A 14,485-nucleotide genomic window follows, 5' to 3' on the forward strand; every position below is an offset into this window, starting at 1 on the left:
GATGTTAAACAATTCAAAAAAGTTAAACAATCCAAAAAGAAATGCTGAGCGTGGACGATAAACAGATGGGACCTTTTACCTTCACAACACAAGGAATATCATAAGCTTAAGAAAGAAAATATTATATTAAAAATATCTTATTCCAAAAACTTCAGCCCAATTTAGACAAGATTAATAAAGGTAACAGAAGTATACCACTGTTTTTAAAATAGTCATAAATCGATGTAGCGAAAGCGAATCCGGGTCACAAACCAAAACCGAAACACATTAACTATTAAAGGAAAACAGATGAATAATTGAAACACTGAACTGCAACAAAATCAAACGCAAACATACATAGTTGTAAACGCCTGCGTAACACTTTAATAGGTTTCTTTTACAAATGAGACTTGGATGGAGAGTTTTCTCATTGACACTCATACAAAATCATCTAGTTCTACTGAAACGGTAACCTATTCCTGTGGAGGAAAATCAAGAATCAAATTCTCTGAGGAGATCGAATGAAGAGCTAGACTGAGTTCGTAGACTTGGTAAATGATCCAGCAAAATTCCAAATTTAAAAACTTCTATCTTGACCTGTTTACTATTAAGTGTTTTATCTAGAACTGCCGTTCTAAAATATGTATCATAGTATTCATTTTTATCAGCTGTCATTGGTGATGTGATGAACCGACATTCGTGCCTGGTGCTTGTTAGTTGAATTGATGACGTAACACCAGTTAATGAAGACGTTGTGCAATGAATGAAAGAACATTAGACCATATCTATATAAATCTATGAAAGTTGAAGAACTTTTGAGGTCTGGAGCTTGCATTCCAGTAACTGCTAGTAAATCCTTTGTTAATTTATTGTGATCATTGTCATTTTGATTCGTTTCTGCTGTTACCTATTTAAATATCGGACAATTACGTCTTTAAAACTGAGTTCAACTGTGCGTATTGCTGTGTGTTTTTTTTTAAATTTTATATCCATTGACTAGAGGTATTGGGGAGGGTTTTGATCTCACAAAACATGTTTAAACCCTCTGCCCTTGTTTGTCTGTCCGAAGTTAGGAACCTATAGTTTTTATGTTTCGGACTTTAGTGGGATTTTCATTTTCTGGACTAGTAAACATTGTTTGTAAGTGTGACAGTTGAATCCTGCCTCCAGATGTCGGAGTTTTTGCTATGTTGAAGACACATTCCCCTTTTTCATTTACACTATTTGTTTGTTTGTACAGTTAGAACAGTTTGTGTTTTTCGAGTAGAGTGTCAAGTATTTGAAGGACGATAAGAATGAGCTAGGAGTGTGCCATGCTAGAAATTAAAAGAATAAAAAATGATTATATGATGCTTGAAGTTTTATTTCATTTTGTTTTCAACTGGATGTTATCTTCTGCTCTTGCTTTAACTTCTCCTTACAAGCCTACAAAATAAAGTTAAAGTGTTTATCTAAAATAGATACAAGAATTTGTATTCATTAATTAAAAATATTAAACCGTAGGATCATATGCCTATTTTCCATTTTGTTGTTGATTGTTTTACTGTTGGTGATAGATAAATGAAATGAATAACCAATTTTAAATTTGCCTAAAAGAATAAATAGGACCAAGAATTGTTCAATTTGATTTAGGTTAACCTTGGAAGAATTTGGCTCTGCTCTTTAGATCTTTGTAGATTCTATATCACCTGTACGCGTTTAATCATACCTTGCTTTCAAATAGGTTTGATTGTTCTTGATGAAGGTATATTAGGAAAACTTTTAAAAGCATGAACTTTATAAACTGTTATATTCATTTCAGAAATATAAACAAGACAATAACAATCAAAACAAAGGACTAAACAAAGACTAAATAAAGACTCACAAAACCAAAGGACATTTACATAAACAGTTATAAATAATAATTAAGAAACAACACGAACTCAACTAAAACCCGGGAGTGAAATCAGGTGCTCCTTTGCTATAAAACACTACTGTAAGTTATCGATGTTTGAATTTCGTAAATCAAAAACAAAGGACAATACGCGTCAGAAGCCATTCGAGAATTGGTTGAGATCATCATCCTAAACAATACGTTTTACTGTTTGACATGACAAAATAAATAAAAATATATATCGGATGTTCCATCATAGATAAACATTAATGGCGCCTTATGAAGACTAATTAACAGCATAATGTTACAATCCTTACTTGTTATACTTACATTTATTAGTTTCACAGACATAGTTCCTGGAATACGAGCATGAGTAATTTCTCCAGTATCCATAATCATTGTAATACAAGATAACACATCTAGGAGAAGACGCTGAAAAAAATATTTACTTCATGATTAATTACTATTTGTACCATATTGAGGATTAGAAACTTAATGTTCATATTACCTTGTATAAACTGACCAGCATAATTTAAGGAAACTTTAGCATAATCACTTCTGATTCAGATATGTTTTTTAAAATGCAAAATGTATGGATGTAATACCACCAAATTCTTTTACGTCACATCCGGTTGCTATGAAAACAATAACAATCAAAACCAAGGAGTTAACAAAGACTCACAAAACCAAAGAAAAAGGGTAAAAAAAATGTCCCTTGAATTTGACAGTTGCAGGAAGTTGATCCTACATTTCATTGCAGTTAAAACATTCTGGGTCAGAAAGATATATCTTGGGTGTTTTGAAAACCTATATGGATTACATTGTAACTCGTTACAAGGATAACTTAGTTTAAACAATATATATTCAGATTAATCAACACATACAAATATAATTCAGATTCAGGAACAAGCAAACTTGTTTATACAAATCGCTCTCTAACCTTTATGACTCTGCATCTTGTTATTTGTTATCGTGAACATAAAATGAGAATTGAAACGAATGAATATTGTAACTTGTGTTTGCATATGATTGGTTTTCAGTTATTATGAATATTCAATTATTGTTTATACTTTCATATGTGTTATCACTGTTAATAGTCTCACACAAATTTTATTATAGCGGATTAGATTATAAAATACATTTCATTTCTTCTTCGAAAAAAGTGTCTTACTGTTTTTGTTGGGATATCCTTTTTTGAATTTCAGGAACTCTGGCTTCTTGTCCTCATTTGCCCATTTCCAATTATATTCTGTTTCGGACAATAAGCCTATCCAGAAAGTTATACCTGGAAAAAGATAAGTACAACTATAAAATGCAGTTTTATTTTAATGCATGTTATTTCAACACAGTTATTTGAGCTGCATTCCCATTTTACAATATCAGAACTTTTTTTTCTATAAGCATTTTGAATATTTTTTAAGTTTAAGCTATAGTCATACAAACCTTAAGGGTACTGATTTATGTTAATGAAGAAAACTGCCGTTAATGTACACTTGTTTATAGCGTGTTGGTTATAAGTTTTCACTACGTCATGAGCGATGTTAAGTGATTATCGCCTCATTATATCTTAGTCACCACGAATATGTATCAGATGTGAATAATATTTGCAGATCTTTGATTGGTCATTAACCGTATCGTGTAGAAACTAAGTTTACAACACTAAACAGAAAAAACAACACAAAATCAAGGAGGATACACTGACAACCACTACAAAGATTTCTGTGTTCCTCTCGTTTAATTTTTCTTATATTTACATCATTGAAAAGGTATGGGTCCATGCATCATCTGTCAAAGTTTTGAAGAAATTCACCGTTTCATTTTATGTTTAGGGTATAATGAATATGACCAGTTTTGGGGAACCCTAAAAAAACGGTAAAAACACTAGAAGGTAACAATCATTGTTTGTTTTTGCACATGTTATCATTAGAAATATTAATGAATGTTAAATTGCATAGAAGAAACATATTTTAAAGTAAATCAGTAAAATTATCATAATGAAACAAACAACCTGAATGTAAAAAAAATGGTTATTAAATATTGATAAGGCAAAAAGACATTTCAGCTCAGATATTTTTTTCCAGCTTAGCCAGAACAAAAATATTGTCGTTTAATTCCTCCCAAAAATTGCTTAAACATTTATTGGTAATAAATCTTGAAAATCACAAATTTTTATCGAATTTGACAATAATCTTTAATCATATTGGCTAACAAGATTTATGACTTTTGAACATCAGTAAACTAAGGTTTCCTTTGTTTATTTACTTACTTTTCTTGCGTGCACGCTCGGCAAGCCATCGGTTTTCTTTTTCATTGTCAACTTTCACTAAATAACCACCGATTTCCTCACATCGTTTCTGAAATATTAAGATACACCAAATTTGTATAATTGGGTTTATTCAAGATGCATAATAAAAGTTGAATTATTAGGTCTATTTAAAGATGAATAAAAAAAGTTTTTTTTTTCTTTTCATTTATTTATACTGTATTTAAAATGATGAAGTGTTTCATCACTTATTGAAACTTTTATTAACTTTATATGAGGACAACTTTTTTTATCAATAAAGGACGATATGCGATAAATGTGGGTTTTTTTTTGCAAATGATATATTTTTAAAATAATGCATCAATGTTCAATTCTACAAGCGAAGTTTTTTTATTTTTTTGAAGAAAAAAAAAGAACTGCATAAGACATTGCATTCTGTGCTTTGGAAGGACATTTGTAAATGAAATCTTTATGGTACGTTACTTTGAAGTTTTTTCATTGTTTTTATAGCATTATTTGCACTCGATTTTGTAGTCTTTTTGCTAGATACATGTATTATTTATCCATTAAAAAGTAATACGTTAAGATTGTCATATGTTTTATATAAGATTACTAATCAATATTAAGGTCAACAAAACATCGTTGACAAACGATGAGAATATTAGCTTTTTAGTATTTAAAACATCTCAAAGACTTTTATATGAAAATTTTGTTCAAACACTGGATCACAGTGTTGTAAAAATTTGTTAACAGCATTGATAAAAAACAATATAGTTGCAACTGATCCGTTTGCACAAGGTACACGAATACTTCATTATTCTTGCAATGTTTTGATTTCAAATTTTCTGATTTAAGGTTTTTGATTGTCATTTTTATCCTAGCTTAAGGTAGATCATAAGTAAATGCTTTTTTAGATAGAATTTCTTATAATTTGCCAAAATGAAGATTTTCAAGATTTCAAAAACATAATAAAAAGTATGGGTCACTGTGCTATTTTTCAAGCTATGAGTCCTTGAAAATTGCCTAAATTTGGTTAGTTTGTTCATGAAAAAACACATAATGCATAAAAAAAGTTCTATGAGATAGAATTTTGAAATAAATTGTGAGAAGATAGGTTTCATAATATGTTTTAAGAAAATAAAAAGAAAACATGGTGTCACTGAACTTGTTTTCTAGCCACAAGTAAAAATAAAAAAATTCCCTATTAGACCAGTCTAAATTTTGTACTAAAAGAGTTATCTCCCCTTAAATGGCTCATTTGAAAAAAATGATTTTAAAAACCAAAATGTTTGATATTTATTAAAATATTTTGAATAATACAATAAATTAACAAGTTTTCTTTATATAGATAAACAGTCTAACCATTAATTTGCAAATCTGTTTCCAAATTTGCTGATTTGGGCAAATAACTAGACTGATTTTGTACTCTGATTGGACAATCCAAGATGGCGGTATACCATGAATCTACCTTAAACATATTTTGATTGCCTTCAAATCTAAAAATGATGAAATAAACCACAAGACTTATCAAACAAACCTTAGCTTTTTCCCATGTCAATCTGTCTTTTGAAAATATATAACAGTGTCCATTGTGTTTTTGTTCGTTAGACCACTTTCTCGCTATAAAAAAGTAAAACATATTGTGAAATAAAAATAAATCCAAGTATACGTTCTTTTATCTGCAAAAATTAATATATGTATATGGCGGAAATATGTTTCGGAAACTTCAAAACAGAGAAAAACACTTTCAAGTCGACCATTTCTACCTCCAACGTTGAATGTTTGAAATTTGAAGGCTTTTCTACCTCAGAAATAGATTACCTTAGCTGTTTTTGGCAAGACTATTTAGGCATTTGTTGTCCTCAATGCTCTTCAACTTCACTGTTGAGTCTTTTGTAGACGAAACGCCCTTATGACGCAAATACAACATTTCAATCCTGATAATTATGATGAGTTTATATTCAGTAATTATTTTATATATTTCGTTAAATGTTTTCTTACTTTTCTTTTAAATTTAGCAGTTTTTTCAAAAAGCTTTCGAATATATGGCACTGGACTTATGAACCATTTTATTGAAGAAAAAAAAAGAAAATATAGCTGATTACGATAACATTTCTTTTTTCCACAATTGAGGGATATGAATGAATGATAATATAGTTTCAGTTAATCAACAGTTATTGTGTTTTCTTCTAATGGAATAGCCAGAAGCTCTGCTTTTGTTTTCTTATGCGAAGGGGAAAGACTTTTCTAACAGGTTTTGTGCCGCATTTAACTCTTGCTACCAATTCGAACTCTGTTTCACTTATGATACCTTTCTTTTTGTTAGAAAAGTTACATTATAACATTTGCCTTCAGGTTAAAATATCTAGTCTCAACATATAGCTTTGTATGAGTAAACAGAGAAGCATTTGAACTCAACAAAGTATTTGAATCTACAGTGATTTTGTCTGATAAAAAATTTATAATTCATAAATCAAACAATAAAAACATTGTCCTTTGAATATTTTATTATTTTTTATTTATTTTTGTTGAATAAAGCCTGCATTTCATTCTCAAGTTGAAAATTGTGTCATCTAGTTTAGGTTTAAAGTTCTGAGTTTGAATTGCCTTTAGATCAAAATATACAGTCTCAAACATAAATCTGTGCATGAGTAAATAGAAAAGCATTTGAACACAACAAAGCACTTGTAGAAGCAGGTATCGTGTCTGATTTAACAGTTATAATTCATGAATAATACGCATAAATTTCCTTCCCAAATTGATACTTGTATCATATATACAGTCCGCCAAAAGTTAAGCACCACCGAAATATAACTGGCAATATTTTTTTAACTATTGCGAAAAAAATATTAATGTTTGGTGTTATGAATTACCTTTAACATACACTAAGAAAATCAATTACGACCAAAAAGATTGAACTCCGATAAAGCAGTCAAGCAACCTCTTATCAAATGTCATCTGCTCGTTTACAAATACACAGTTTCTCCAGGTGGTCGTGTAAGTGTTCGTACATTGGTCAGTCGACTTCTCAGAGGCAACTGAAGAGCAAGTCTTGGTGTATAGAGACCTGTACTTACAGGAAGGCACTCCACCGTTAGGTTTTAATGGGATAATGACTATCTATGCTTGAACATAAGAAGCTGACAAAACACTCATTGTTCAGATGGTAGTCAGTTTCTTTTACTGCCAGTAGACGCCAAAATACGAATTTCGCGGGGAAACAAAACGACCTATGACCAAAAACAATGTTTGCACAAGGACTGCATTCAGTGCTGGTGGTGTTCCAGTACGGGGTTGCTTCTTATACCGTTATAAGCTGGGTATGCATGTTCTGCAGGGTAGCATAAACGGACAGACAAACAGAGATTTGTAGCCTTAAAACATTTTAGTCCCTCATTTTAATAATCCCCCACTTGCGTCTACATTGCCAAGACTCTTGTACATGGACGACAACGCTAGAACACACAGAGCAAGGATTTTAACCGAGTCCAAAGAGCAAAAAGCCATTTTCACTATTTTTTAGCCTTCCATGTCCCCATACATAAACCCTATCAAACATGTCTGAGATACCATTGGCGGAAATCTCAATCACAGAGATCCACCTTCACAATATTTTGTCGATTTAAAAGTGGTATTTGTTGTTTAATGCAACAGATTTCCTAAACTAAAGCTTGAAGGCTTATTCCGAGAATGAAACGTCGTGTTTTGAAACTCTACCGGAAGTGAGGTTGTTATGCATGCTGTTGACTCAAATGTTGTCAATAAAATTGCCAAACATACCAAAGCTTGTGTGTAGAAAGTTTTAATAATATTGGGTGATCATTTTTTGTAGAAAAATAAAATCAAAGTGAAACTTAAATTCTGTTTCTGAATTCAGTAATTTACACTATTTCTATGAATGGAAAACCTACATGCATAGAACCTTCATAAGTGACTAAAATTACATTTCTGGTTAGTTTATGGTATACATTAGCAAAATTGCTATATGATTGTTTTATTTTTTCGTGGAATAATTGATTTTTTAAATTTGAAAAAAAATATGTGCAATAAAAACAGGTGGTGCTTAACTTTTGGCGGACTGTATAGTTGGGGTTGAAAGTTATGTGATTGTATTCAGAAATTAAAAATAGCTTATGTAGTCACTTACCATAATATTCTTTATTAACATCAGCAAACTTTTTCTCCAACTTTTTAATCGTTCGACGCATGGATACAATTGGTTCTTTTGAAGAGTATGACCCACGACATGTTTTAAGGTACTTTTCGATATCTTGCAATGGTCCACGCACTTTGTCGTACTTCTGAATAGCCGATAGAGAGACACATTGCGAAGTATAACTAGCGGAGACAACGCTTATCAGCAAACAAATACACAGAATAATCATCTTGCAAAATTGGAACCTATAATTAAAAGTAAATGACCAATTGTAGCAGTAGTAACATTTCTTAAATCTGTCTTCTAATTTTCTGTTACGCAAAATGATTTTTTTTAATGACTTAAAATGTGTTTATGATTCATGACAACACCAGTTTTTCACTTCAACAAGTAAAATCATGGTGATTTTATCAAATAAAAAGCTTTAAGCATAATGGTTGAGATGGTACAAAAAAATACGCCATTTATTGTAAAGCCGTTGACAAACTGATAGCTCTTCCTCAATTAGAAAACACAAGAGTGTTACTTTATACATTACAGATAAAGCTACAGCAACAAATATATAAAAGAAAAGAACCAAGAGAACACAGATGTAAATAAATAAATAATCAAAACTATCAAGACAGGCAGGTATTTCGTTAGCCTGTCCAATATTATATAAGAAGAAAAAAAAAATTTCAGTCATATTTCGTGAGATGTAAGATAAGCTTTATTTTTACAAAGATTAAGTGTATTCAAACCGGCCAGTATTAGAAATGTAGACTTCCTATTTGCTATGCCAGAATATTGTCTCTTTTAATAATGACGCTAAATCCTTTAACTATAAATTGGAATGAAAAATATCCAATTGTACATTTGAAATATGAAAAACGTGTTTGTTCAAACAAATGAAACCGTTGATGTTGATTTAAATCATTATATATTGTCTCTGTCAGTCAAGTACTAATAAAGAAAACAAAAATTGTCTGAAACGGATAACTTTTTTTTCTAAATCAATCTTTTTAAAGATATATAAACAACAAATTGGCTTATCATTTTCAATATTGTATAAACTATTTCAATTTTTAATTTTTTTAAATCCTTACTGAAGAAGCATTTATAGTCGGAATAAGCATATGGTTAAAAGATGAAGCGTTGCCTTATTTAATGATTGTCAAATTAGAACACTTTTTTTTCCGTTGCAGGCCCAATAAACAGTAAAAACGGACAAACTGAACACGCCCAAGCTATACTGAAAATCGACCAAAGTACACAAAACACAATAAAGAAAAATAAAGTCTGAGCAACAGGAATCCTCAAAATCCTGAGGCGATTTCAGGTGCTTCTGAAAGGTAAGCAGATTATGTCCTTAATGTGGCACCTATTGTCTTGTTTGTTCAAGTACAAAACTCGTGCTAATTCTAATACGGTGAGGTCAGGTTCTAGGAAAAGTAATTACGGCAGCTTGGTAAGTTACGACAACACACACTTTATACAAATATAAACTTAAAACGTGATAAATGACAACATTTTTGTTTTCTTGTTTAAATTGTTTCACATGTGTCCACAATTAGAACCTAAAATGAAAGACAAGAATACCAAAATTTACCATGATAGCAAAATTACACAATGACGGGACTTGGATCACAAAGGGTAAAAATAGCCTTTAAATTTATTGAAACTTGTATGTAGTAACCATCAAAAACATTTGATTCACACATATGTAGACATTCCTGTTACATTCAAATTGAAAAGCTTTTACAAGCGGTGTTGACCTGAATATCAATTGTATGGTCATTTTTATAAATTTCCTGTTACAAAAATTAGATTTTTCCGAAAAACGAAGGATTTTGTTATCCCAGGAATAGATTACCTTAGTCGTATTTGACACAACCATTTGGAATTTTTGGTTCTCAATGGTCTTCAACTTTTTACTTTACTTTGGCTTTATAACTATTTTGATCTGAGCGTCACTGATAACTCTTATGTAGACGAAACGCGCGTCTGGCGTATTTAATTATAATCCTGGTACCTTTGATAACTGTTTACATTTGATATCTGCAATACTAATGATGTCAGTATGACTTTAAAACTTAGGAGTTATATAGAGAACATCTTTATTTTGACTACGGTTTGTCTTAAGTTTGATACAACATATAAACAACAATAAGAACATAAATTTATGAAGCGGTTGGTTCAATAGATTTAGTGCAACTATTCCCTGATCACTTTATTTCAGACTATATACCTTTCAATTAACTTACAAATTCAGCATACAGTTATAAAATGAATAATCTTTTAAAAAATATATGGAAAGTTGATTTTCGCTCACTACTTTTGTCTTAGGTATTTGTTAAAAGGAGTCAGTATAAAGATTCCGTTGTCTCTTGTCCAGAAAAAAAAGATGAGGGCTGCTGTTTATGTATACAAAGCGCTATGTCTACTTTAATACGTTTTTAAAGAAACAAATTCATCGTTCTAATAGAGGCGTGATCGACTAGTGACAATCGGTGTTCTACATGTTTTTAAGCAATGTTTACTAGTTCCAAAATAAAATTAAAACTATGCTAATTTATGGATAGATATGTGTGGTTAAAATTGTGTTGTATTATTTAACAAAAATAACAATAGATCAATTATGACATTACCAATACATAGATTTATGTGACACCTATGATAAAAGACATCACAGTGCTTCAATTCATGGTGAAAGGATCTATATAGAAATAAGAAGATGTCGTATGAGCACTTCTGCCACAAAATTCCACTAAAGACAAAATGAAGTAGAAGTTATTTACTTTGTGTTTAGTTACTTTAAAAAAAATATTACATAATATATTTGCACTTCTTTTAAGTTTTATTTTTGTTAACAAACAAACTACTAGTTGCAATGAGTCTTGCTTCACATACAGCAAATCAATAAATAGTATCTATATATATCAGTATGCGAAGTAGTCTTTGTATGTTTTGAAAGGTTGTTGGATTCAAATTTGAGCACAAATGGACAAACTAAACCAGTACTTCGTCTTAGGCATTTTGGATTTTAAATCACTTGTTTTTTTTTCTGTTTCTATATTATCAGGACTAGTTTTACTTACTCTCATCAAAAACTGTTTATCCTACTCGAAAACCCATTTCCATCTTCTGTTTCGTGAAATTTGGAAACATTGAAATACAGGACTTACGGTTATATATAAAACTAGAACACATCCGTGATATCGCGAGTTCGTGACTGAATTAAAGTATATAACTATGCGTAAGCCTTATTTTAGTATTGGTATTGTCATATGATAAAGTCATGCAGATTATAAGATACAGTTTTCTCTGCTTTCAAATCTTTCTGTTTAAACCCGTCGACCTAGAACTCATCAATTATTGGTAATATTAATTATTTGGAAAACAAACGGTCCTGGAATGGAGTATTTTTAATCAACATCATTTTCCTATATTAGTTATAAATAAAATTTATTTTTTACGTCATGCCCGCTAAAAAATTGAAAACTGTACCTATACGCCTTATTTTAAGTCCAGATTTTTAGTATTTGTATTGTCATCTTAGAAAGTCATACTGATTAAAATACTACAATAGGGAACAATTTGACAATGATTGAATGTAGTAGTGTCAACCCTGTGATTAGGACCTGTGTATATAGTAAAATCCTAAATACACCGTTTGGTGGTGCGGCTGTCAGATGCTGAACGTACAGATAAGGTAATAGGTAACAGGTGAATATACTAATGGTATCGGTATCGGATTCGACCTGTAACTTGTTAATTATTGGCAATATTAATTATAAGCAAAAGGTTATGGAGTGGTGTAATTTTAAATCTACACCATTGTCCTATATAAGCTATATATAAAGTTGAATTCTTCGATTTGTCGTTTTTACCCCATGACGGCTGACAAATTAAACCTCGTTATTTTAGAATTATAGATAACTATACATTATCTCAATATACAAAATTTATTATTGCCTCTAAATTTATATTAGAAATATTAGTTGTTTGTAGAGTTTCTTTTAATTTCCTATGCAGTAATAATTCATTGTCAGGTTCAGGAAATATAGGCAACAGTAGTATACCGCTGTTCAAAAGTAATAAGTTGAATTAAAACAAATCCGGGTCAAAAATCAAAACGGACAGAAACACGTTAACTATGAGAGTAAAACGGCGGTACAACAGAACCACTGAACTGCTAGAAAAACAAAGGCTACCATTCAACTTTTTTTTTGCTTAACGACTTTCCTTTAAGAATGTTCTCGGAGATCGGTATTTTTGTTATTACACAATTTTTGAAATATCAAAGATATTTTCAATTTGACTTTCCCTTTGATATCTTATTTTGTTTCCTTTATTATAAAAAAACATTTACTGGTTTCAATGATGAGTTTATTTACGCAATGTTTTAATGGCGACTAAAACCTAGTTGTTGTAGTTTCAATATTCTCAATCGACATGTACGATAAAGGAATTTGAAAATAATGATAATACTTACTGTTGTACGATTTTTCGGCTTGTTCCGTTTGGGGCTTGTCGTGCAGAGTTAATATGGTAATTTGATATAAACAGGTTGCATCATTAAAATAACATATATACTAAATCGATTCAAAAGTTTGAATCAGCTAAAAAGATCACGTTTTGATGTCACGTATCTGTCACATTTTTGCATTGCAAGAGCTGCCTATCAATTAAACGTTATGATTTTTTAATCGGTAAAAGTGCGTACATTAAAGATATAACGCTTTGTTGAAACAGATGAGGCAAACACAATAAACAAGCAACACTCAGTATGACAAAGTCCTCAAAGTTGAAAGTAACACATACCTGTGACGATACTAATTAAACTTATCAAAAAATAAAGCTCTTTCAAATCATTTATTTTAAGAGTGTTCCTCATAGTCCTTATCATTTGGAAAAAAATATACCTTTTTTATCATTTCGAAAAAAAATATATATATACCTATTTTTCACTTCTACGTGTTCGAGTACGCCGGTCTGCTCTTGTTCCGTGAAATTTTAATGTACAATTATGTACTTTTTGTGATTATAACGAATTCAAAGATGTGTATGTGAAGGTTACAAAATCAATGGAGCAATATTTTTAAAAATAACATTATCCTGGTAAAGAACTGTTTAAGAACATAGGAAAACTATAATCCCAACCGAATTTTTGAATTTCCAAAGTTGTCTGTTTCATCTTCTGTTTGTTGTAGCTTGGCTTATTTTGTGACGTTATACTCTTTTTTTAAAGTAAAAAAAACGAACTCTACGGAAAATTCCAAATGAAAAGTCTCTTACTAAATGTCAAATTCAATAACTCAAACACATCAAGGATCCGACAGCTAGTGTTGGTTGGTGTGATCTGTTGTATTGTCAAATATTTTAATAATAGCAGAGTTGTGTTGAGGAATGACTGGAATCCTCATAAGTTTTATAGTCACCATTACTATTTGGTAGATCAATACGCTATATTGTTCTCTCAACACACTATCGCATGTGATCGCGGTCTTTATTCTTCAGATACTGGTTTAATCGTCTATTCTGTTTTATAGATGGAATCTTATTTCTGATTGTTGAAGGAAAAAAGACAAAACCCTTTCCAAAGACAAAAAACAGCAGAAGACCACAAATGGTGATGCATCTATTCAAGGAAAACCTCCCCTGGCGACGAACTCGGTCTCACTTCTTTCTGAGTTCTTGCTATACCCTCAGCTGTAATATGTTACTAGTACCTCAAATTGTCTCTTCTCAATTGATTTACGAGATAAACTACTGTCGCCTGAATTTCATACAACTCCGTGTTTATAATTTTATCGCAAAGCAGTTAAATTATGACGTTGTGATTTGTTAAACGCCCTATTGATACGTATGGGGGTAGTAAATTTGATAGGGGGTTCACGACGTCACGTCTACTGTTAATGGTGAAGCAGTTATGGATGTTATTGTATTTCATTCTTTGTTTTTCTACAAAACACCACAATAGGGGATCAGTAGGGAACCATATACAATATAACTCATCTGAGTGGGTAATTAACCGATAAACAATGCTATAGGAATTTTTTAATGGTTGCATTTATTGACAATGAGTTTTATTTGAACCTGATATCTGACTTAACAACAATAAAACAAGCGCTGATGATTTTAAAGGGCAGAAATTTACATATGTTCAAACCTTGTATATTTGTTAAGAAGAGACAATGTAACATACAAAAACTGGAAACATCACATAAACTCC

At 30.9% G+C, this 14,485-nt stretch overlaps 1 protein-coding gene across 1 annotated transcript; it reads right to left on the minus strand.

The window, feature by feature from the left end:
• Positions 1-1,321: 1,321 nt before the first annotated feature.
• On the minus strand, positions 1,322-8,512 carry LOC139490740 (perlucin-like protein). Its single transcript, XM_071277708.1, has 6 exons — positions 8,263-8,512; positions 5,653-5,735; positions 4,119-4,206; positions 3,024-3,137; positions 2,183-2,284; positions 1,322-1,404 (listed from the first exon to the last, which is right to left on the minus strand). Exons 1-6 carry the CDS (start codon positions 8,498-8,500, stop codon positions 1,397-1,399), a joined length of 633 nt encoding a protein of 210 aa, XP_071133809.1. The 5' UTR covers positions 8,501-8,512; the 3' UTR covers positions 1,322-1,396.
• Between the last annotated feature and the right edge of the window lie 5,973 nt (positions 8,513-14,485).

This window comes from Mytilus edulis, chromosome 10 (assembly GCF_963676685.1).
Source record: "Mytilus edulis chromosome 10, xbMytEdul2.2, whole genome shotgun sequence".
In the NCBI taxonomy this organism is placed as follows: Eukaryota; Metazoa; Mollusca; class Bivalvia; order Mytilida; family Mytilidae; genus Mytilus; species Mytilus edulis.